Here is a 25,650-nt window from a genome sequence, read left to right as displayed (position 1 = left end):
GCGGGAGGAGCTCCGGGCCCTCAAGGACCAGCGGGGCCGGGGCGCCTTTGTTCGATCCTGCATCCGCCTCCTTCGGGAGATGGATCGCGGCTCCCGCTTCTTCTATGACCTGGAGAAAATGAGGTGGGCTAAGAAACACATCACCTGCCTCCTGGCAGAGGACGGCCCCCCCTTTACGGAACTGGTGGAGATGTACGGGAGGGCCCGAGCCTTCTATGCAAGTCTTTTCTCCCTGGATCCGACCGACCCTAGTGCTTGCAGAGTGCTCTGGGAGGAGCTCCCTACGGTCAGCATGAGCGACCGAGACCGGCTAGAGTTGCCTCTCACTCTGGCTGAGTTCTCGGAAGCCCTCCGTTGTATGCTCACTAATAAGTCTCCTGGTATGGACGGGCTGATTGTGGAGTTCTACTGCGTGTTTTGGGATGTCCTCGGCCCAGACCTAGTCACCATCTGGGCTGAGTCTCTGCAGAGCAGGGTCCTCCCTCTTTCGTGCAGGTGAGCTGTGCTTGCCTTATTGCCGAAGAAGGGGGACCTCCGCAATTTACGAAATTGGAGCCTCGTCTCGCTCCTCAGCACGGACTACAAAATCGTAGCGAAAGCAATCTTGCTGTAGCTAGAGTCTGTGCTGGCGGACGTGATCCACCCAGACCAGACCTACAGCGTCCTGGACCGCAGAATCTTTGATAACCTATTTATGGTTCGGGACCTTTTGGAACTCGGATGTGGAGACGGTCTGTCGTTCGCCCTCCTGTGCCTAGATCAAGAGAAGGCTTTCAATAGTGTGGACCACGGGTACCTCCTGAGCACTCTGCAGGCGTTTGGCTTCGGACCCCAGTTTGTGGGTTTTCTCCGGGTGCTGTATGCTTCCACAGAGAGTCTGTTTAAGCTCAACTGGACCCTGACTGAACCGGTCAGCTTCAGGCGAGGAGTACGGCAGAGGTGCCCCCTCTTGGGCTAGCTGTACGCTTTGGTGATTGAGCCCTTCCTCTGTCTCCTCCGCAGGAGGTTGACCGGGTTGGTGCTGCAGGAGCCGGAGCTGCGGCTGGTCCTGTCAGCGTATGCTGATGATGTGATCCTCGTGATCCAGGACCCGGGTGACTTGGCGTGGGTGGAGGCTTGCCAGGCCATCGATTCGGCAGCCTCCTCCGCCCGGGTCAACTGGGTCAAGAGCTCTGGCTTGGCGGTAGGAGACTCGCGGCAGGCGAGCTCCCTCCCACCCGCGCTTCAGACTATCCGGTGGAGCGCGGGTCCGCTGCTCTACCTCAGCGTTTACCTTTCTGCCACACATCCCTCTCCGCCGGAGAACTGGGAAAATTTAGAGGGCGGGGTGATAGAGCAGCTCCGGAAATGGACTGGACTACTCCAATGTCTCTCCCTCCAAGGGAGAGCACTGGTGCTTAATCAACTAGTCCTGTCCATGCTCTGGTACTGGCTCAACACCCTGATCCCAGCCCCAGGTTTCCTGACCAACCTCCGGACATCAATTCTAGGGTTCTTTTGGTCAGGAATGCACTGGGCCCCTGCAGGGGTTCTTCATCTACCCCTGAAGGAAGGAGCACAGGGCTTGAAGTGTCTGCACACTCAGGTCCACGTCTTCCGCCTCCAGGCCCTATAGAAGCTCCTCTATGGTGCAGGCAGTTCAGCGTGGAGCATACTGGCAGACGCCATCCTATGCCACATCCGAGGGCTCCCATATGATCATCAGCTCTTTTATCTCCGTCCGGGAGGTCTTCCGCAAGACCTCTCTGGGCTGCCGGTCTTCTACCAGGACCTCCTCTGGACTTGGAAACTGTTTTTAACGACCAGATCCATGGCGGCCACCAAGGGGGCAGATCTCCTCGCAGAGCCCCTGCTACACAACCCCCAGCTCCGTGTGCAGGTGGCGGCGTCCCGCTCGGTGCTCCAGAGCTTGATCCTGTCAGAAGTCACGAGAGTTGGAGTCCTCCTGGACTACGACCGGGTAGACTGGCTGGATCCCCTGATGCTTGCTCGGCCCATGGGGCTCTCCAGACCTCGTACCTCGCATAACCTACAGCCGGTATGCTTCCAAACTGCGCTAAGGAAACATCTACACATGCTCGTGCGCCACTCCCTTCACGCCCTCACCCTAGTGTCCTGCCCCGACACAAAGTGGCAAGACCTTCTGCCACCTTTGGAGGGTGAGCATCCTTAGTGGGCCAGCCTATATTCCACCTTGGTTCCGAGGCCCGTCGGGGACATCAGCTGGCGGCTCCTTCACGGAGCTGTAGGCACGGGCACGTACTTGGGGCGGTTCACCCCCATCCCAGATACTTGTCCCTTTTGCGGTGTGAGGGAAACCCTGGCGCACATATATTTGGAGTGCGCCAGGCTGCAGCCCCTGTTCTGGCTCCTCACAAATCTTCTATTATGTTTTTGGTTGCATTTTTCCCCTCAGCTTTTTATTTATGCACTCCCCATCTGTGGCCTCACAAAGTCGCGGGATCTCCTAGTTAACCTCCTCCTGGCCCTCGCTAAAACAGCCATCTATAAAACCAGAGAGAGGAGGCTGGCCGATGGAGTTTCCTGTGACTGTGGGGCCGTTTTCCGATCCTCGGTCCATTCACGTATCCAGGCGGAGTTCCTCTGGGCAGCGTCCAACTCCCTTGATGCTTTTGAGGAGTGGTGCGTGCTGTCCGAGGTTCTCTGCTCGGTGTCCCCATCCGGTTCCCTTTGTTTGACCCTTTGATTGGGGGAGAGAGTAAGGGACCCCAGCCCCAGCCATTGCTGCTGTGGACACCACTACCTTAGAGGGGTCCTTTCACACGTGGATGCATGTGCTCCCCCCTCGGATTGTCCACCCCACAGCCTGCCCCTCTTGTTGGGTGCTTTCAAAGGAGGCAATTGTTGGTGACACTGGGTGTGGCGCCAGTAACTCGACGGGGTGGCAGACCTTGAGAGTCGATGAAGCCCCCTCGCTCTGGGCCACCAGGTAACTCGGAAGGGTGGAAGACGAGAGTCAAGGAAGCCCCCCACTCTGGGCCCAGGCAAGCTTGAACACTTCCCTCCCCTGAAGCTAATGAGAAAACAATTGTGTTTGGCTGCTGTGTTACACATTGCATATGCTGTTGGTTTAGTTTTTTAAGTGTGTTATGCAAATAAAAACACCTTTTTTTTGCTACAAAAAAAAAAAAACACCCTCCTGCTTGCTGCCCTCTGGCCATGTTGTATCACAGCTTGTAATGTTAGGAGGTGATTGGTGCAGATGATGCACTATGAAGGCTTAAGAAAACTGCCTGTTGCTTTGCAGGGCTCTGTTTGCTTTCAATTAATGGAATATAGATTGCTTTCAAACCAAAACTATTCTTTTATTAAAAAGCAACCACCAGAGGAGAGAGACAAACAAACAAAAAAGAAAAATGAATCAGCACTGTGGGGGATGGGGGAAGGGACGGTCCCATGAGGAGGTGAGGTCCCGGGATGGTTAAAGATTTGTGTATGTCCAGGTATTATATGCAACCTTATCCTTTGCAGTACAGTGCAGCGGGTACTGTACTTCAGCACGAATAAACTGCAGAGGGACGGGTGTGGAGTGCAGTGGGTACTGGGAGTCCACAGGGCTGGACTGTGATGGGGCAGGGGTGGAATGCAGCAGGTACAGACTGGAGGCAGGAGGTTGAGAAGAGTGTGTTGACGGTGTCAGGGAGGTGCAAGGGAAAGAGTTTTGCAATAGTGTCTGCAAGGGAGGGTGGGCATGGAGCTGCTTGGTTGGCAGTGCGAGTAGCGCCTGGACTGTGTCCGCTTGGCACTCCATAACGTTTAAGAGCCCATACGTGGCTTTGTTCTGGCGCACCTCATTCTCCTTTCAGTCCCTCTTCTCGCTGTCCCGACACTCCCTCAATTCTTGTCTTTCGGCCATGGAGTGCATCATGATATCATGCAGAAAATTCTCTTTAGTTCTTCATGGCCACTTTCTAATTCTGAACAGCCGTCAATAACAAAGAGGGAGACTGGGCTCTCAAGGTCATATCTGAAAGTAAAAATGCAACATTTTACACAAGCAGTATTGTTTGCAACACACAGACCATTGATGCAGTGATTTAAAATACAACCACTATTCACATACCTATCACTAACTGGCTGTCCCCAGCCAAGCACACATGAGCCCCATGACTGCCAAAATGGTAACAGCGGGGGTAGGGGAAATCACTGTCCAGGACGGTACTATACAGCGGACACGTGGCTCTTGGGGAGAGACAGCACTGTAGGCAGGGGGCCTTATAATCATTTGTGTGCCCACAATTTTCCACAGGCTGTTTCCATTACGGAAGATATCTTGCTCCTGAGGGTGAGCAGGGAATCAAAGGATGGTCTTCTCCAAGACTGTGGTGTCCGCCTTGGCCCTTACGTGGCTCACCTGTGTGCAGCAATGGTCTCCGCCCCTCCTCCCCCCAGTGACTCCAGAGTGGCACAGGAAAATTACCCTTAATGGGGCAAGAAACAAAGCAACTCTGCCAAAGATCCTGCAGCAGCGGATTGCCCAGTATCATGAGAGTTTCATGGAGATCTCTGAGGCAGATTCCCATGAAGTGAGGGAGTCAATCATCACCCTGTTCCGCCACTCAGACTAGGCACGTGGTGGTATGCACATCATACAGACACAAGCCTGCTTTCTGCAACCCTCCTGTCCCCAACAACTCGCTTCAGTGATTCCCCAGATCAAAGCCACTTACCAAAGGCCTCCTCTTCTGTTTGTGCTTCCCCAACTCCGATTGCTGTGACTGGCTAGCCTCCTCCGGGGTAGAGAAGAACTCCGGGCTCCATGCATCTTTGACCTCCGAGTTGTCCTCTGCCTCTGGGTCCTCCTCCACATCCTCGTCCAAGATTTCCTCCTCCCGGCTGGCATATGAGCCACCAAAGTATCCACAGCGGCCTTCACAGTGGAGGTGGGATCACCAGTGAGTATCGCTCCCAGCTCTTTGTAGAAGTGGGAGCTTGTGGGTGCAGCACTGGAGTGGCAGTTTGCTTCCTCTGCCTTGTGGTGGGTGTTCCGCAGCTCCTTCACTTTGACCCTGCACTGAAGTGTGTCCTGGTCATGGCCCTTTTCTCTCATACATCGTGAAATCTGTCTGTAGGTATCATAATTTCCACATCTGGAGCACAGCTGGGAGTGGAAAACCTCCTCTCCCCAAATGCTGATGAGGTTCAGCAGCTTGGCATTGCTCCAAGGGGAGGGATCACCTGGTGCGTGGAGCAGGCATGGTCACCTGGAAAGATGCGCTGAGACCACTGCATGCATCACCGAGCAAACAGGAAGGGGACTTTCAAAATTCCCAAGGAATTTAAGGGTGGGGTTCATGGTCGGTCACCTGAAGGCAGTGCAGTAGAGTTCAAACTGATGACCAGAGAAGCGAGAACAGGGACTGTGGGACACCTCCCGGAGGCCAATCACAAGCCCTGTAATCCACCAGAGTGTCTACACCGACCCCGCGGCGCTGTACCCCTGGTGCAGAGAGCTGTACAACACTTGTTGGGGTGGGTTTTTTACAGCGCTATAGCTGCGCAGTTTCTGTGCACTAAGTGGCTTGGCCGTGCGTACACCTCAGACGTTACACCACAGAAAGCTGCTTTCCTGTGCAGAAGCTTGCCAGTGTAGACAAGCTGTAGATGGTTAACATAAAAATGAAAGACTGGTAATACAGGGTCAGACCAATGGTCCATCTCGCCCAGCGTGCTGCCTGAGAATGACCAGTGACAGATGTGTCAGAGGGAATGAAAATAACAGGTTTGTTGACCTGCTCACCCTTACCTTTAACTTCATTGTTGTCAATTCCTACTTATCCTATCTTACCACACCTCCCCCGAGGTCTCTGGGAAAATCAGGAGTGAACCACTCCTTTGATACAGACATGTTCCAATCCAGCTGAATTGAGGCAGACTTTGGGCTAACGTCAGTTTGGAAAAGGCCCACTTAACCCAGCAGGCTTCTCATAGTATCTGTTGCTGTGAACTGCATGTCGTGTGGGTGTGTGAACCCCAAAGACATCAAACATGAAGAAACACAAGGCCAGTTCTGAGGAGGTTTTCAGAGCCAGGCCTGGGGGTTAAACAGGTGTGATCAAAAGGAAAAGGGGCCTCAGCACGTATAAAAATGACTGATTGCAAAAACAAAACAAAAAGTAAATTAAAAAACCAAACCAAACCAAAAAAACAACCCAGAAAAGCTACCATCACACATCCATCACCATGTTAGATTTTGATATCTCCTGCCTGATGTGACACCTTTAATTTGCGAGAAGGGACCTGGGGAACTCTCTGGCTGTTCCCCTCTCACTGAATAAAAGGTTCACATCTTGTCTCAAATAATTTTCCTCTTAACAGAAGATTTTAAAATTTATCAAAATAAATTCCATTTGAAATACAAATAATTACAGCTATACTGGGTCTCTGTTCTCGTACATGCTATTTCTCTCACATATTCCCCCACTCTAATTCCTTTGGAGTGAGGTTTTAATTTCAGGATTAGCCACCATTTCCTATATAGTAGGAGGGGGCAGGGAGAGAACTAGAAGAAAAGCTGAATTATATTGTAACACTGAAAGTTATCACAGAATCAGCCTCTTTCATTACACTAATTAACTTCATGTTTAATTTCATTGTTGCTGGTAACAACTTATTCAAAGATTACAAAATATAAACCTATAGGGCAGTTTTCTCTTGATTCCCATTTCCACCCAGTGAGCTTTGTGTGAAGTCACATTCTATAATAACCTAGGAGCCTTCCATTTCTGTGAGTTCATTTCTCCCTGGGTCTTCTCCCGTAAGTGTGGGTGGAAAGGGGTCTCACACTATGTGGGAAAGTTGCATGATGAGAAAAACCACCTGTGCTCTATTTTTACACTTTCTAATCTTTCAAAGTAGCAGGAGGCGGAGAAATGATACAAATGCATAAGACTCAAGACCAAAACTAAGAGACAAAACCACAGAGTCAGGACTCAGCATCCAAGTATCCTGTGAACTTGGAATCTGATACATTCCCTCATTGGCTACCATCATTTGTCCAGCATGGAAGTGCTTCTTGTCCAACAAGGCAGCCAGATTGGGACCCATAGGCATGGAATGGCTCTGAAGGAATTGGCTGTTTCTCTCTGTGCTTCATCTAACTTTGGATCCAAATGGTAAAAGACAGTTGTTCCCAATTTAATCATGGCATTCTTTAGGAGTGTGATCAATGCCACTTAACTAGGGAGCAGCGTTCTAAAAACAGTTTACCTGGGCCACAGGTCACCACAGCGTCCATCTCTTTGGGTGAAAATCAACCACTTGTACCTGCAATTTCTACCTGAGTTCTTGTCAAATCATTGACCTTACTTGGAGTAATTTTACACTTCTCGGGGGTAGAATTCTTCACCAACCACACAACATATCAGTCGCGATAATGAGGTATAAATCCCCCAAATATGCCCTTTTATTTCTTTAATCTGGTGGCACAGATTTAAAATTAGAGACTAAATTCAGGTGCATTTTAGAATCCCTGTAAGACACTAAACGTCAGGTATCTATTAAAAATAGGTATCTTTCTGCAGCTCTATCACATTCAACACGGATTCTATTTTCTACACATTTGCAGCATCTCCCAGGGGTGAGCTGAACAGAAACGTCACTTCCATTTTTCCCATCTCTACCTAAAAAGGGATTGTATTTCCCAAATAATAGGCAACATGCACCTGATTAGGAAGGAGATATCTTCAAGAGCCATCTCCTGCAGGGCCTGGGCCAGAACCGCAGTGGGAGCCAAATGTATGAGTATTTTGCCTATTTACATGTCATTTACTAAGGAATCCTCTTTCCAGCCCTTTAGAAAAAATACTGACCTAAGCAATTGAACAATAGAGGATTGGGATGGTGATGGGGAATCCTTCTGACTTACCCTATCTTCTTCTGTTGTTACAGAGGGTGAAATGACATTTTTCCCTATCCCTGCCCTATTCCTGCTCTTTGTTATAGTTCAATATATTTTAAGTGAGGAAAATGGTAGCAAAAATATCTGCTCTCCAGCACAACCTGAAGTAACATCAGAGCAATTGGGAAAGAAACAATTTGTTCCCAAAGGGGAAACTTGATGACTAACAATTGCTTTGAAATGGGGGAACAGTATAACCGGGATGCTCAGAGTTTGTTTAGACTAGGAAAAGTGATGGTCAGGCCAAGGGGAAAGCTAATGTCAACCACTGCTCCTGGGCTGTATCTGCTCTACAACTATAACTGTCTTTTTACACCAAGATCACTAACTTGAGCAGCCAATGCCATGTACAGTCCTATTGGATGTAAGGCACAGGTAGTTTTTTCCTCAGTGTAGCTTGTTGGGATCAAACCATCTCTCTGGAGCTGATGAACATTCCTGGCTGGAGGGGGACACACTCTTATGACTAAAAAGGAAAGGAGTTGATAGAAAAGATCACAGGACTGACCCCAAAGAAGGGGGAGCTGCAAAAGGCAGAAGCAGGCAACTCATCTAGGGGAGCTGAGAGACCATGGTGAAGATGGTGCAAAGATCACTATACATTAGTAAATGTAATACTTTTAAAAACAAATCTTTGGCCAGCCCTAGTCCAGGCATTTCTTACAGTTCTCTCCCATGTGGATTTCCTGATGTCTAATAGGGAATGACCGCTGATTGAAGCTTTTCCCACACGCAGAGCATGTGTAGGGTCTCTCTCCACTGTGGATTCTACGATGTCTGACAAGGTCTGAGCGCTCAATGAAGCTTTTCCCGCACTCAGAGCATGTGTAGGGTCTCTCTCCTGTGTGGATTCTCTGATGTCTGCTCAGGGTAGAGCTCTGTTTGAAGCTTTTCCCGCACTCAGAGCATGTGAAAGGCATCTCTCCTGTGTGGATTCTACGATGTGTGATAAGGTTTGAGCTCTGATTGAAGCTTTTCCCACATTCAGAGCATGTGTAGGGCATCTCTCCTGTGTGGATTCTCCGATGTGTGATAAGGGCAGACCTCCGACTGAAGCATTTCCCACATTCAGAGCACGTGTAGGGTTTCTCTCCTGTGTGGATTCTATGATGTGTAATAAGCTGTGAGTGCCGATTAAAGCTTTTCCCACACTCAGAGCATGTGTAGGGCGTCTCTCCTGTGTGGATTCTCCGATGTGCGATAAGGGCATAGCTCCAACTGAAGCGTTTTCCACACTCACAGCATCCATAAGGTTTCTCACCCGTATGGATTCTCCGATGTATGATAAGGTATGAGCTCCGATTGAAGCGTTTCCCACAATCAGAGCATCCATAAGGTTTCTCACCCGTGTGGATTGTCTGATGTGTGATAAGGTGTGAGCTCCGATTGAAGCGTTTCCCACACTCAGAGCACATGTAGCGTCTCTCTCCTCTGTGGATTCCCTGATGTGTGAAAAAGTCTGAGCTTCCATTGAAGGTTTTCCCACATTCATGACATATGTAGCATGCCTCTTCCAAATTGATTCTCCCGTGTGTAATAAGGTCTGAGTGGCTACTGAAGTTTTCCTCTGGCATCTGCTGAGTCTCACAGGCTTTTGCTGGGAGTGCACAACTCCCGGAATCATTCCCTTTGGATCTTCCTGATAACGTCCCATATGGTTCTACTTGCTCAGCATCTTCCTTCTGGGGATTCTCCTTATTCTCACTCACCATTCCAACAGCTGATGGGAGACAGAGAGAATCCAGACATAGGTCACTCCCTGTGCCGGAGAGAAAGGAAATCTCAGAGACAGGAATGGAAAAAGGGATGAACAAACCAAAATATGTGCGGGAGAGAACAAACCTATCAGGAGCTGATTTTCCCCAAACCCTTCCCCAGAGAAGAGAGGAAGGGATCAGTTTTGGTCCGCATCTCACCAGAACACTCAGGGGAAAGCGAGATCAGGGAGGGACCTGCTGCCAGTTGTCAGTCAGGATAGGTGTGAAGCCATGAGTGACATCTGCCTAATGATTCCACATCTGCAGGGAACAATCCTGAACTTGGAGAGCTCACAAGGTCTTTGTAGGGCATCCCAAATGTTTCCTGTATTCATGGACAGTTTTTGAGTTGCTTTAACCAATTCCTCACCTGTGCAGGCAGCTCTCGGGAGCACTTTTTTCTCAGAGCCATGGAAGTCTGGGACCCACGGCTCTTCCCCTCGTTCCAGCTGCGAGATCACATCAGGCTTGGAAACTGGAAACCCTGCTCAAGGCAAAGAAAACAAGGAAGATCAGTAGAATTTGTGGGATACTTGTCACAAAGAATATTCCATGATTTTAAGCCCAGCTCATTTTTATGCAGAAACATCTCAAGGCCAACTTCCTTTGCTCAACCCAGGAGAGTTGTTATTATTCTAAATCATATTCATTACCTTAGTGCCTAAGGACCAACTAACACTGGGTCCCCATTGTGCTAGGACAAGTACAAACACAAAACAGTGGATGGCCCATGCCCTGAACAATTTACAATCTAAATAGACAAGACCGACACAAAATGGGGGAAGGGGTACAACCCACTGTGAGACTATAGATATTCTGGGCCTGCCTGTAAAGCGTATACTTTAAGAACTTAGGTGTATTTTTATCACTTAGCTAGTTACAGGGGTATAAAAACAAAGAATCAAAATCTCAGTCTGCCTGTGTATGGACCTTCTCTCACTAGGATAGTCTGAGGCCATGTTCTTAGGCTAAAGAAGTGGTCCCCAACCTTTCTTGTGGGAATACCATATTGCTATTCCCAGAAGACTGTGGCGGGAGCTGGACACCCCGCCGCCGAAATGCCAAGTAGAAGAACCGGACACCAAAATGCCGCCAAGAAGCGGTGGTGGCAGCAAGAAGAACCACTGCCGAAATACCGCCGAGAACCAGTGGGGTGTCCTGGGGACGCACAAAAATGCCCCGGCAGGCGCCATGGCGCCCATGGGCACCGTGTTGGGGACCACTGGGCTAAGGCCTTTGGCTAAGCAGCAGGGGCAGCCATAAGCCGGGAAGCGAACGATCACATTGTCATATCCCAAACCAGTCACATAAGGTGCTATTGGGTTGTTTGGAAGACAATCCTGTCCAGATAGTGCCCATCACCACCAGACAAAGAAACAGATCTTAAGATGCTTAAAGAAAATTTAGTTTGATATCATCCTGTCTGGCAAGAAAACACTTATCAATGGTCGTCGTACCCTCATTTCTGTATTGTTTTATCTTTATGGCCACCACAATTGTTAATCTGTCTGGTTCTCTAATTGTTTCTGTCTGCTGTATAATTAATTTTGTTAGGTGTAAGTTAATTAGGGTAGTAGGATATAATTGGTTAGAGAATTATGTTACAATATGTGAGGATTGGTTAGTTAAATTTCAGTAAAATGATTGGTTAAGGTATAGCTGAGAATATAACTATATAAACTGGGGTTAAACAGGGGGGAAGGAAAATTGGAATCAGATTTATTAAGGGGGAGAATGGGAACAGGGACACAAGCAAGGTTCTGCGGCATCAGAGCTGGGAAGGGGGACGTGGGGGAAACACTCTGCGGCATCAGATCTGGGAACGGAACATTGGGGAACAGACTCTATGGGTGTATAGCGATAAGCCCGATTGGTGTGAATGGTTTTGGAATATGCTTAGATTAGGGACACCCCACAGCTCTAGATCCCCAAACCTCTCCTCCCTCCCACGCACCCACCCAGCCCACTTCCTGTGTGCCCTTCCTCCCCTTCTTCCCATTACTTTCAGCCGGCACCACCTCCCGGCACCTTGGGAGCTTCTGGTGTTCCCTCCTTGTCTCTCACTACCTCATCCCTCCCTGCTGCTTCTTAGCTCTAACCCTGCACACACCCTCGCTATTTCCTGGCATCTCAGAATTATCTACTCCCCCTTCTCCTCCCGTCCCACGGCTCTGTTATCCCTTCACCTGTGGGGTCCTGAATGGCAACATTATGAACTCTCCTATCAAAAGAGGAGCTCATCTGATGGTCACACAAGCCATGCATCAGTCATCGACCTATTTACTCAATTTAGAATTCTATAGGTGGCATATTTTCCTCTTAAAATGAGGAAAAGGCATGAAAGCTGTAGTTATGAATGTATCCAATAAGGATACATTAAATGCAATTTTTAAATGACTGACGGCACCAAAAAGGCACATGTCCAAAAATTATTCTAGTGGGTGGGAGATCAGGAAAAAAAAGGAGGGCAAGGAAACTTGTCAAAACTTGTATGACGAATAAAGATATAAAGTTATTACTACTCAAGTTCTTTAGAGACCCCACAGCTTCTAATAACCCAGGGGACAGGACTCCTTACCCAGCAATAACACCGTTTCATAGTTCTCCTGCATGACATCCCTGTAGAGGGCTCTCTGAGTGGGGTCCAGCAGAGCCCCCTCTTCTCTGGTGAAATACACAGCCACTTCCTCGAAAGTCACCGGCCCCTGAAAGAGCAAGAGTCCAACACTCAGTACCTGCTGCCCCAGTCATAACCCCACTATTCAAGGAACAGCAGCACCAGGTAAATGGAAGCTCTGGGAGGCACATGTTAACAGATTCCCACCCCAACCTTGCCTAGAGCAGCCAGGAGGCATCAGAGGGTAGAAAGAGAGAACCTTTGTGTCTCCCAGCTGACAGACGGAGGCAGGATCTTCACATTTATCACATACCTACCAGCAAGAGCTTGATAAAAGAGATGGGACTGTCTCTGTACCCTGCTGGTGCTCCTTGGTAGGAATCCCAACACTCTCCAAATAAAATATAGGGAAGAAAGGGGAAGTAAAGAATATAAGTTAGAATAGAATTGTAGAAAATTGGTAAGGGAAGCTATCAGAAATCAATGACCAATCAATGAAAATAAGAAGGAAGTTTTTAAAAGTATATTAAGTACAAATATAATCCTAACAATGGTAGTGGTAAATTACTAAACAGAAATGGCAGAATTATCAAAAAATAATGCAGAAGAGGTAAAAGTCTTCAATATTTCTCTCCTGGGTTTGGAAAAAAACAAATGATGTAGTCGTATCAGAAGATGTTGATTATGACACTCTTTCTATTCCAACAATAGCTCACGAGGACGTTAAACAGCAGCTATTAAAGTTAGAAATGTTTAAATAAGCAGGTCCAGATAACTTGTATCCAAGAGTTTTAAAAGACCTAGTGGAGGAGCATGGTGGACTGTTAATATTGATTTTAATTAGGACTTGGAACACTGGGGATATTCCAGAAGATTGGAATAAAGCTAATGATGTGCCAATATTTAAAAAGTGTAAAAGAGATGACCCTTGCTAATTACAAGAGTGTCAGTCTGACATTGATACTGGGCAAGATAATGGAGCAGCTGATACTGAAGTTCATTAACAAAGAATTAAAGAGGGTAATATAATTAGTACCCATTAACAAAGGTTTAGGGAAAATAGATCCTATCAAACTAACTGGACATCCTTATTGGATGAGATCAAAAGTTTGGCTGCAGCTAATAGTACTGATGTAATATACCTAGACTTCTGCAAGGCCTATGAATTGGTTCAGCACAATATTTGACTAAAAAACTAGAATGATACAAAATAAACACGGCATACATTAAATAGATTAAAAACCGTGATTGTAAATGGGGAACGATGGTTGAGTGGATTTATTTCTAGTGGGTTCCCACAAGCATTGGTTCTTAGCCCTGTGCTATTGAACAGTCTTATCAATAACCTAGAAGAGAATATAAAATCACTGATAAAGTTTGCAGTTGCCACAAAGATTAAGGGTGGTGGTAACTAATGAAGTGTCAGTAGATTCAGGCTGCAGCACTGGGTGTCTGGGAAGTTTTCCCAGCTCTGGCTGGGGGGTTATTTCCTGTTCCACAAGGAGTGGAAGTTCCATTCCCAACTCCTGTGCCTTGAAATTAGGCCCTATCTGACACTATGCCCCATATTCAGCATAGCAGTATGATTATAATAGGATTGGGACATAATTATGATGCATTTTGTGCAAGATGCAGCATGTACGGTGTCATTCGAGAAGTTATGATTTGCTGAATATGATTATCCTATTTGTGTGCATGGATCATGTTTGTATCTGAAGTTATGGATATTGACTATGTATCTGCATTTCCAATGTGCTTACTCTGGGTAACACCCACAACTACCCTTTCAAGTAAACAATGAAGAAGCTAGACAGTGCTGATGGCTCATTGGCACAGGCAATGGACCCTGTGGAAGAGCTGAGCCTTCCTGTGAATGTTTCAGGGCATGCAACAAGACCACATGACACTGAACTCCATTTTCGTACCTGTATTTTTCCACACACTGGACTGGAAACTGAGTTTGGAAGAAAGGGTTCCCACCATATGGAAAAGCTACCTAAGATGGGGTGTGACATCATCTCTTGGCCTCATTCCCCACACAAGAGAATTCCTGGAAACACCTGAGGAACAAAGACTGAACTGGGGGAAATGCTGGTCCCAGGGTAAAGGGATTTCTAGCTTGTGTATGGAAACTTGCAGGACTGCTTGTATCATCACTCAGGGTGAGAAATTGCTCATTCAAATTCTATCCATTTAGTATGTTAGCAAATAAGCAAAAACTCAAACTAAGCCTAAGTAATTTGCTTTGACCTGTTGGCTATCACTTATAATCACTTAAAATCTATCTTTCTGTAGTTAATAATCTTGTTTTATGCTTTATCTTAACCAGTGTATTTTGAGTGAAGTGTCTGGGGAAAATCTCAGCTTGGTTAGCTTGTTGTGTATATCTTTCCTATATTGAGGGGAAGGCGAATTATACATTATACAGCTCCCAGTGCACTGTAAGATGGTATAATTCTGGATTTATACAACAGCCGGTGTGCGAGGTTGGGGAGCTGGGAAATTGGCTGTTGTCTTCTATCTGTCCTTGAGTGGCTTACGTAAAGCACTCAGGTAGCTTAGTTGGGCGCATGATGCCAGTTGCTGTTGTGTTGGGTGATAAGAGGGCCTGGAGAGTCTGGCTGAATCTCCAGCAAAGCAGTGTGAGAAGGGCAGACCAGCCTGAGGGTTAGAGAGCATAACAATTCCCAGAAGTCCGCCCAAACTGCGCCCCGGGGGTGAAAACCCATCACACCCTAGATTACACAAGTCTCAGCAGGTTTGTCACATCCTGTCCCCTCCCTTTCTCCACCCTAGATATTTCCTGCCTCCCACCACCTCCAGCAGCTCCCATCCTCCTATGCATTTACTGCTCCCCTCCCTCCAAGCAGAGCCCACCACCAGCTCCCTGATGATCCCTTACCTGAGCCAGCTCCATTGCAGCCATTTCCTTCCCCCGGGAGGATGGGATGATCTGGAGCAAAACGTGGACGCTATTCTGTAGCCTGCCAGGGCGAGAAGGGAATGTGAGAGAATTCAGACAGGGATTTTGTCCATTCCACAAGCCGATTCACCCCAGGATTTTTCCCTGCTAATGGACATTCTAGGTTCTGCCACGCTGCGAAGCACAGAGTGACCTTATTCCAGTACAGGCCTAGCCCCCTCCCACCAGGGTGGAACCCTCTGAGACATGGTGAAACCCTCCCAGTAACAGAGTCTCTCTGTTACATTTATCAAGTTTGCGGACTATGCCAAGCCCGGAGGGTTGCAAGTGCTTTGGAGGGTAGGATTCAAATTCAAAATGATTTGAACAAACTGGAGAAATGTTCTGAAGTAAATAGGATGAAATTCAAAAAGGACAAATGCAAAGTACTCCACTTAGGAAGGAACAATCAATTGCACAGGTTTAAAACAGGAAATGACTGTCTCGGAAGGAGTACTGTGGAAAGGGACCAGGGAGTCATAGTGGATCACAAGCTAAATATAAGTCAATAGTGTAACGCTGTTGCAAAAAAAGCAAACATCGTTCTGGGATGTATTAGCAGAAGTATTTTAAGCAAGACACGAAAAGTAATTCTTCCTCTCTATTCTGTGGTGATTAGGCCTCTACTGGTGTATTGTGTACAGTTCTGGGTACCACATTTCAGGAAAGATGTGGACAAATTGGTGAAAGTCCAAAGAAGAGAAACAAAAATGATGAAAGGTCTAGAAAACATGACCTATGAGGAAAGATTGAAAAACTTGGGTTTGTTTAGTCTGGAGAAGAGAAGACTGAGAGAGAACATGATCACAGTTTTCAATTACATAAAAGGTTGTTAAAAGGAGAAGGGAGAAAAATTGTTCTTCTTAACCTCTGAGGATAGGACAAGAAGCAAGGGGCTTAAATTGAAGCAAGGGCAGTTTAGGTTGGACATTAGGAAAAACTTCCTAACGGTCAGAGTGGTTAAGGACTGGAATAAATTGCCTAGGGAGGTTGTAGAATCTCCATCCTTGGGGATTTTTAAGAGCAGGCTGAACAAATACCGGTCACGGATGATCTAGATAAAACTTAGTCCTGCCTTGAGTGCAGGGAACTGGACTAGATGACCTCTTGAGGTCACTTCCAGTTCTGTGATTCTATGAACCAAAGGCCAGAGAAGAGCAGAATGAAAGTCGGCACTTTGTGGGATTCTCCTTGTCATTTTTCCCAATGCAGCTGTCTCAGGTTTACAAAGTTGTTTGATACTCCAGCCTTTATACAGTCTCTCCTGGGAGTGCCCCCTTTCGTGGGTTGGGCCTAGTTTTAGCTTTTCGCAAGTGTGATCCTGGGGGCTCTGAGACTGGGCCTTCTTGCCTCAGCACACCTTGTTTCTTTCTGTGGCTCCCCAGTGAGTCCAAATGAGTAGATACTCCTGATAGAGACTGTGAACATAAGAACGGCCCACTGCGTCAGACCAATGGTCTATCTAGTTCAGTGGCCAATGCCAGGTGCTTCGGAGGAAATGAACAGAACAGGTCATCATCAAGTGATCCATCCCCTGTCACCAATTCCCAGCTTCTGGCAAACAGAGGTTAGAGACGCCATCCCCACCCATCCTGCCTGTGACACTGGCAGATGAGGTGTTGGCTCTTGCAAAAGCCCCCATGTCTTAATTGAACATGGACAAACGCAGAGCTGGAATCAGTTTGGCTCACCTATGTTAGTATTGTTAGAACAGGTATGAGAATTATAAGAATGTGTTTAGGGTTTAGGCTTTATTGAATGCTTGTGAGTTGCCACCTGGGTTAATATCTGACTCGCTGCATTGTGAGCCTCTGTAGCTCTGTAAATCAGTGAACAGGAGAGAGACTTTACCTGTGTGAAGTGCTGACTGTCAACTGAATGTATTATATGTTGCCAGCCAGGAAAGGTCCATCAACACCAGATAGACTATTATGGGATGTTAAAAAAGGCAAAAGACTGTTGTTGTGCTCTTGACTTCCCATTAGCTGAGTTTTCAGCTCAGAGCACATGGCAGGAAGGGGATAAAAAACCCCATACAGAAGGAACCGATTATCTGTATGCTGCTTGGGCTCTGCGGGGCAAAGTTTCTAGGCATAAGCAAGCGATCCCCAGCTACTTAGCCTGGGTTAGTCCTAAAGAATATGTAGAGCTTGCTTATTATAGAAGCTTCTATTATCTTTTGAAATTTAAGACTGTAACTTGTCTGCATCTATAGGATTACCTGCTTTAACTTTGCAAACAACTCGTTTCCTTTTAAATAATCTTAATATAGGTAATTACATGAATGGTTACAAGTGTTCTCTTTGTTGTGAGATTGAAGATTCAATTGACCAAGTAAGTGCCTGGTCCTTTGGGACTGGCAATAACCTGAAAATTGCTGTGATTCGTGGTGTAAGGCAGTGGTTCTAAACCAGGGGTCTGGAGCTCTGTGGGGGACCATGAGCAGGTTTCAGGGGGGACAGCAAGCAAGGCTAGCATTAGATTCAGAGGCCCAGGACAGAAAGCTGAAGTCCTAGTGTATGGGGCTGAAATCTGGGGCCCTCAACCCCACCACCTGGGGCTGAAGACAAAGCCTAAGCAATGCAACTTTGGGGGGGCCTGTGTCATGGGGCCCCAGGCAGCTGCCCTGCTTGCTAGCCCCTTACGTCAGCCCTGGCTTTTATATGCAGAAAACCAGTTATTTTGGCCCACATGGTCAAAACATGCGTATTTTATAGCATGTTGGGGGGGCCTCAGAAAGTAAAAGGTTGAAAACTCCTGGTGTAAGGGACCATCTGTCGCAAAGGTGAGCTCAGCTGCGTGGTGAGATCTATGGGATGGCCCAAGGGGACTGTCTGTGATTCCATGTTCATGCTGTTACAGTGCCTGAAGCATTTCCACTTGATACTTAATTGGTGAAATCTACATATCGACCTCAACCAATCTGGGGTTTGTGCCCTGGTTCTTACCAGTCTGCCTGAGGCTGGTGCTCATGCTCTCGAGACACTGAAGACAGCGTTACAGAGACTTATGGGAGCAACGCCATCAGCAGCAATTTGCAGGAATGCAGAGCAGGCTTTACAGTGGCACAGTGTGGGCCAAATGGTCCATAGACTCAGTCAAGCCCCAGTTCTCCTCCAGTGCACATCAGCATCCCGGCAACCTTCAAGGAGGGTCAAGGCTGCCACTCCCTCAGTGATGATGGATGTCCAGCATAGCATCACCCGCACCCCATGACCCACCTTAACTCCTGAGACAGAGGGTGCACAACTGATCCTGGGGTGGGGGAGGAAGAGGGAGGGAGGGAAAGGAATAACAAAACACACCTTCTGGGGGTCACCCCTCAGGAAGTGAAGGTGACAGGCATTGTGGTGGCAGTAAAGGGGGAGGGGAGGGAGTGGGAGCAGCACCCTCAAAGGCAATACTGCCAGTGCGTCGTCCCACCACATCAGGCATGGGGCTGATAGGGTGCCATTCCCTGGGCCTGGGTGCCTGTTAAGGGCTATATAAACCCCAAGCTAGCACAGAAGCGGTTAAACTGCTGCTTTAGTCTGGACTGGCCCAGCCCCTCCAAACCTGCAAACCATGCCAGGACTGGAGCAGGAGTTAAAAGGAGAGATCTACTCTACTCAAAGGGGAGCAACCTTGGGAAGGGAAGAGTCTGTGGAGCATCTCCAGCCCAAGAGAGAGGGCTGACACCATTCGGGGCTTTGGCCTTCACCAAGGGAGGGTGGGGATCCCCAGAACTCAAAGGAGGAGTAGGCTGCAACTTGCGCTGGAGACCCAGTAAACTCTGAAGGTAACTGAGACACTCCCACAGCCCCCAGAAGTAAGAGAGGCCCACATCCTGATGGGATCTGTTCACAGCGTTTTCTCCTCTATTTTCTTTCATTCCTTTATTTATCCTTGTTTGCTGACAGTTGGCTCTTTTGCTGTTTCACCTGGTACCCAAGAGAAGAAGAAAGTGCCCCTAGGCCTCAACGCGAGGGTGGAGCCCTGACGCACTAGAAGGACATGCTCCTGTAGCACCCCTAGGACAGGGGCAATTGGACTCACAGAGGTGCACCCCAGAAGGCCTGAGGCCTAGCACTTTGGCACCAGTTTGATGGGCTGGATGGCCTCTCACTGGGGGCTGCAAAAAGCCTGGCACATGGAGTAGATACGGGGTGGCCTGGGGAGCAGGAAGCAGGGCAGCACCCCAGACAGCACACCGAGAAGGGAAATGGAGAGGGGACGAGGGGCACTGCAGTGAACTCAGCACCCGTCCTGAAGGCCATTGGCAGAAAGTATTCCTCTCCCTGGCTTGGTCATTTCCAGCAGCTCTCACCTGAAACATGACAAACCCATTACACCAAACATCTCTTAGAGGGTATTTCATAAACGCATAGAATATCAGGGTTGGAAGGGACCTCAGGAGGTCATCTAGTCCAACCCCCTGCTCAAAGAAGGACCGATCCCCAATTAAATCATCCCAGCCAGGGCTTTGTCAAGTCTGACCTTAAAAACTTCTAAGGAAGGAGATTCCACCACCTCCCAAGCTAACGCGTTCCAGTCTTTCACCACCCTCCTAGTGAAAAAGTTTTTCTAATATCCAACCTAAATCTCCCCCACTGCAACTAGAGACCATTACTCCTTGTTCTGTCATCTGCTACCACTGAGAACAGTCTAGAGCCATCCTCTTTGGATCCACCTTTCAGGTAGTTGAAAGCAGCTATCAAATCCCCCCTCATTCTTCTCTTCCGTAGACTAAACATTCCCAGTTCCCTCAGCCTCTCCTCATAAGTCATGTGTTCCAGTCCCCTAATCATTTTTGTTGCCCTCCGCTGGACTCTTTCCAATTTTTCCACATCCTTCTTGTAGTGTGGGGCCCAAAACTGGACACAGTACTCCAGATGAGGCCTCACCAATGTCGAATAGAGGGGAACGATCACGTCCCTCGATCTGCTCGCTATGCCCCTACTTATACATCCCAAAATGCCATTGGCCTTCTTGGCAACAAGGGCACACTGCTGACTCATATCCAGCTTCTCGTCCACTGTCACCCCTAGGTCCTTTTCTGCAGAACTGCTGCCTAGCCATTCGGTCCCTAGTCTGTAGCTGTGCATTGGGTTCTTCCGTCCTAAGTGCAGGACCCTGCACTTATCCTTGTTGAACCTCATCAGATTTCTTTTGGCCCAATCCTCCAATTTGTCTAGGGCCCTCTGTATCCTATCCCTACCCTCCAGCGTATCTACCTCTCCTCCCAGTTTAGTGTCATCTGCAAACTTGCTGAGGGTGCAATCCACACCATCCTCCAGATCATTTATGAAGATATTGAACAAAACTGGCCCCAGGACCGACCCTTGGGGCACTCCCCTTGATACCGGCTGCCAACTTGACATGGAGCCACTGATCACTAGTCCATTCATCCAGCCCATACTTCAATTTGCTGACAAGAATACTGTGGGAGACCGTGTCAAAAGCTTTGCTAAAGTCAAGGAACAACACATCCACTGCTTTCCCCTCATCCACAGAGCCAGTTATCTCATCATAGAAGGCAATTAGATTAGTCAGGCATGACTTGCCCTTGGTGAATCCATGCTGACTGTTCCTGATCACTTTCCTCTCTAAGTGCTTCAGAATTGATTCCTTGAGGACATGCTCCATGATTTTTCCAGGGACTGAGGTGAGGCTGACCGGCCTGTAGTTCCCAGGATCCTCCTTCTTTCCTTTTTTAAAGATTGGCACTACATTAGCCTTTTTCCAGCCTTCTGGGACTTCACCCGATCGCCATGAGTTTTCAAAGATAATGGCCAATGGCTCTGCAATCACATCCGCCAACTCCTTTAACACTCTCGGATGCAACTCATCCGGCCCCATGGACTTGTGCATGTCCAGTTTTTCTAAATAGTCCCTAACCACTTCTTTCTCCACAAAGGGCTGGGCACCTCCTCCCCATGCTGTGCTGCCCAGTGCAGCAGTCTGGGAGCTGACCTTGTTCGTGAAGATAGAGGCAAAAAAAAAAGCATTGAATACATTAGCTTTTCCCACATCCTCTGTCACTAGGTTGCCTCCCTCATTCAGTAAGGGGCCCACACTTTCCTTGGCTTTCTTCTTGTTGCTAACATACCTGAAGAAACCCTTCTTGGTACTCTTAACATCTCTTGCTAGCTGCAACTCCAGGTGTGATTTGGCCTTCCTGATTTCACTCCTGCATGCCCGAGCAATATTTTTATACTCATCCCTGGTCATTTGTCCAATCTTCCACTTCTTGTAAGCTTCTTTTTTGTATTTAAGATCAGCAAGGATTTCACTGTTAAGCCAAGCTGGTCGCCTGCCATATTTACTATTCTTTCTACACATCGGGATGGTTTGTCCCTGTAGCCTCAATAAGGATTCTTTAAAATACAGCCAGCTCTCCTGGACTCCTTTCCCCCGCATATTATTCTCCCAGGGGATCTTGCCCATCAGTTCCTTGAGGGAGTCAAAGTCTGCTTTTCTGAAGTCCAGGGTCCGTATTCTGCTGCTTTCCTTTCCTCCTTGTGTCAGGATCCTGAACTCGACCATCTCATGGTGACTGCCTCCCAGGTTCCCATCCACTTTAGCTTCACCTACTAATTCTTCCCGGTTTGTGAGCAGCAGGTCAAGAAGAGCTCTGCCCCTAGTTGGTTCCTCCAGCACTTGCGCCAGGAAATTGTCCCCTACATTTTCCAAAAACTTCCTGGATTGTCTGTGCACTGCTGTATTGCTCTCCCAGCAGATATCAGGGTGACTGAAGTCTCCCATCAGAACCAGGGCCTGCAATCTAGTAACTTCTGCAAGTTGCCAGAAGAAAGCCTCGTCCACGTCATCCCCCTGGTCCGGTGGTCTATAGTAGACTCCCACCACGACACCACTCTTGTTGCTCATACTTCTAAACTTAATCCAGAGACTCAGGTTTTTCTGCAGTTTCATACTTGAGCTCTGAGCAGTCATACTGATCTCTTACATACAGTGCAACTCCCCCACCTTTTCTGCCCTACCTGTCCTTCCTGAACAGCTTATATCCATCCATGACAGTACTCCAGTCATGTGAGTTATCCCACCAAGTCTCTGTTATTCCAATCACATCAAAATTCCTTGACTGTGCCAGGCCTTCCAGTTCTCCCTGCTTGTTTCCCAGGCTTCGTGCATTTGTATATAGGCACTTGAGATAACCCGCTGATCGCCCCTCGTTCTCAGTATGAGGTAGGAGCCCTCCCCTCTCGCGCGCTCCTGCTCGTGCTTCCTCCCGGTATCCCGCTTCCCCACTTACCTCAGGGCTTTGGTCTCCTTCCCCCGGTGAACCTAGTTTAAAGCCCTCCTCACTAGGTTAGCCAGCCTGCTTGCGAAGATGCTCTTCCCTCTCTTCGTTAGGTGGAGCCCGTCTCTGCCTAGCACTCCTCCTCCTTGGAAAATCATCCCGTGGTCAAAGAATCCAAAGCCTTCTCTCCGACACCACCTGCGTAGCCATTCGTTGACTTCCACAATTCGACGGTCTCTATCCAGGCCTTTTTCTTCCACGGGGAGGATGGCGAGAACACCACTTGCGCCTCAAACTCCTTTATCCTTCTTCCCAGAGCCACGTAGTCTGCAGTGATCCGCTCAAGGTCATTCTTGGCAGTATCATTGGTGCCCACGTGGAGAAGCAGGAAGGGGTAGCGATCTGAGGGCTTGATGTGTCTCGGCAGTCTCTCCGTCACATTGCGAATCTTAGCTCCTGGCAAGCAGCAGACTTCTCCGTTTTCCCGGTCGGGGCGGCAGATAGATGGACAGATTTATCCATAAGGGAGAGCATGTGAGGCTGTAACAAAGTGGGTGTTGCCTGTGAGTCTTACTGTCCTATACTAAAACTGTGTGTACCTCAGTTTCCCAGTGTACTGCACCCAAAACTTCAGTGGTAGGAACTGGGTGTATAATTTTTGCTGAGCCCTCGGGGCAGGTGAAGCGTCCAGCTTCCTGCACTTATGTAACCTGAGACCCAGGAGAGGGGTGAGACCAGGTGACACCTTTTGCCCAGGAAGTGAGACACGGAGATGGAGGAGGAGCAACAGGGGGGTGTCGGAGGTCGGGTCATTGAAAGTGGGCAGTCTGCACGGGGGGACTAGAAAAGGGGGAGTCCAAGGCATCTGTCCCAGGACTCCCAAGCTGGACTTGCCTGAAAGTCACTGATTTCTGTGATAGCAAGCTCTGTTCTACGCTGTGTTCCTGTCACCTAATAAACCTTGTGTTTTACTGGCTGGCTGAGAATCATGTCCGACTGCAGAGTTGGGGTGCAGGACCCTCTGGTTTCCCCAGGAACCCCATCTGGGCAGACTCGCTGCAGGAAGCACACACTGTGGAAGGGGGATGCTGAATGCTCTGAGGTCAGACCCAGGAAGGTGAAAGCTGTGGAAGCTTCTGCCCTGGAGACAGTCTGCTCAGAGAGAGGAGGCTTCCCCAGAGTCCTGATTGGCTTCATACAGAGTAGTTCTAGAGCATTGATGTGGTGACTCTGTGACAAAGGCATCTACGAAAAGCTCATAACTGGTCAAGACTCATAATGACTGAGAGATCAACATATGGGTCGTATGTAAGGAACAAAGTATTTATATTGAAAATCTACTTTATGGATTTGGAATGGAAATCAAATCACCAAGAGATAATGGGCCCCAGGATTGGCCCATCCACCCAAGAGGGAGCAGCCACCAATGTTCCCTCTAATTTTTTCCATCCACGTGCGGAATGAATTTTGTTATGTGCTCCACCAATATTGAGGTAATGTGTGGATGTGCGCCACCAGTACAAACAAAAACCCTAGATATAATGTATATTTTTAAACAGTTCATAGGTATGGAAGAAGAAGAAAGAATATTAAAACAAGGGATAATTATCAAGGTGCACTGCTCAAGATATGTATTTAGTATGAAATCAAATAAAAAGAAAATTGACACTGCCCTTGGAGTACATGTACTGGATACTGGAAAGGAGAGCAGAAGGTATTCACTCAGGCTTATACCATTTCTATGGGATGTCAATTCTTAATTTGATGAATACTTCACACACATAGAACAGTAAAAAGAAGTAATAAAGCTACACAGACAGCAAACAAAACCCCAAACAAACAAGTGACAACACTGAAAACACAAAGAGAAGTAAAACATCAACTGGTCAGTTATAGGTATTTTAAATGAGTGTTTAGGACCCACGCTGTGCAAGTTCAACAGAGCCCTGTAGAAACAGGCAAAGTTCTCCTGTTTTCACATGGACGGACACACACACACACACACTCAAAATCTCAGAGTAGAAGCCCTGGAGCACATTAACACACGGTTTTGGAGTTTGCAGACAGATCCCTGCTTCAAAGAGCTTGCAAATAAGGTCTTCATCCTACAAAACACCTAGCACCACACCTTGTGCTTTCTACTTCTGAGTCAATGGAGTACTCGGAAGAGCCAGACCTCTACCAGACAGCAAAGATCTGGCCTTAATGGTTTCCAATACCTCTCCCGAGACAAATTCTAAAACTTAATGGAAATCACTTGTCTGGAATCCAACTCTAATCGCCAAACAAATAAAACTGGAAGAACTTTACCATGGATACTGTTTAACTACTTACCATGTATTAATTAGTAACAGGATATTTTTTTTAAAAAAATCATTAAGATCACAGTTTTCAGACACCTAAAACACGCTAAAAAATTATGTTGTTAAAAGAATCCTTGCCTCTCTTACCTTAAGCCATCAACACCTATATAAACTTTGTCTGAAATGTAACTGTGCCAATGTCATGAGCTAAGCCTAGCCACATGCTTTTGCTCCAGTATTCATTCACTAAAGCCCCAATCCTGCAAATGCCTATGCATGGATGCCCTCCAGAGGCATAACTGTTTGCAGGATCAGTATCTAAGAGAAAGTAAATAGCAAGAAACCAGCTTCTTAAAGCCACAACAATCAAAATAAAATCACAGATGTATTTCTTTTAACCTTGGATTGCTGTAATTTACCCATAAGATCACTACAACAGAAAGATCGAAGTGTTTTTTTCAGTTTGTTCAGTGTGTGGACTGGACAGCAGTTTACAGCCTGATCCTGCACTTAAGACCTCACTGCAATCTAATCTGCAGTCTGCACTCTTTAAAAATACTCATATAACTTCCTCAGAACTCTAGGAAGAGGACAGATTATTAACACATATCTACAAAAGCAGCCTAAATGCTTTACAATAAAAAAACAAAACAAAAATACACCAACACAAGTCAGATTCTGCATTAAGATCTGCTAATGCAGAATCCCTCTGCCCTCTTTACCTCTCTGCTCTGGATCTGTCTCCCTCCAATCAAACTAAATCTTAGCCCAGTCTTTCTCACATCTCTGGCAGATGTCCACCAGCTGTCAACTGAAACGCAATATGGCCCAAAGCAAGCTCTTCATCTTT

At 47.5% G+C, this 25,650-nt stretch overlaps 2 protein-coding genes across 6 annotated transcripts in view; both read right to left on the bottom strand.

Moving 5' to 3' along the window:
• Window positions 1-25,650, bottom strand: part of LOC125629204 (uncharacterized) — a 570,105-nt gene that overhangs the window by 137,414 nt on the left and 407,041 nt on the right. The window contains exon 5 of the mRNA XM_075124099.1: window positions 8,652-9,680. Within this exon, the coding sequence (XP_074980200.1) occupies window positions 8,652-9,680 (1,029 nt within the window). The remainder of the gene's footprint in view (window positions 1-8,651; window positions 9,681-25,650) is intronic.
• LOC125629208 (uncharacterized) overlaps window positions 1-25,650 on the bottom strand; it is a 333,186-nt gene that overhangs the window by 299,615 nt on the left and 7,921 nt on the right. The gene's annotated exons all lie outside the window — the stretch shown is intronic.

Source organism: Caretta caretta, chromosome 28 (genome assembly GCF_965140235.1).
Source record: "Caretta caretta isolate rCarCar2 chromosome 28, rCarCar1.hap1, whole genome shotgun sequence".
NCBI lineage: Eukaryota > Metazoa > Chordata > Testudines > Cheloniidae > Caretta > Caretta caretta.
This window is presented reverse-complemented; position numbering and strand designations above follow the sequence as displayed.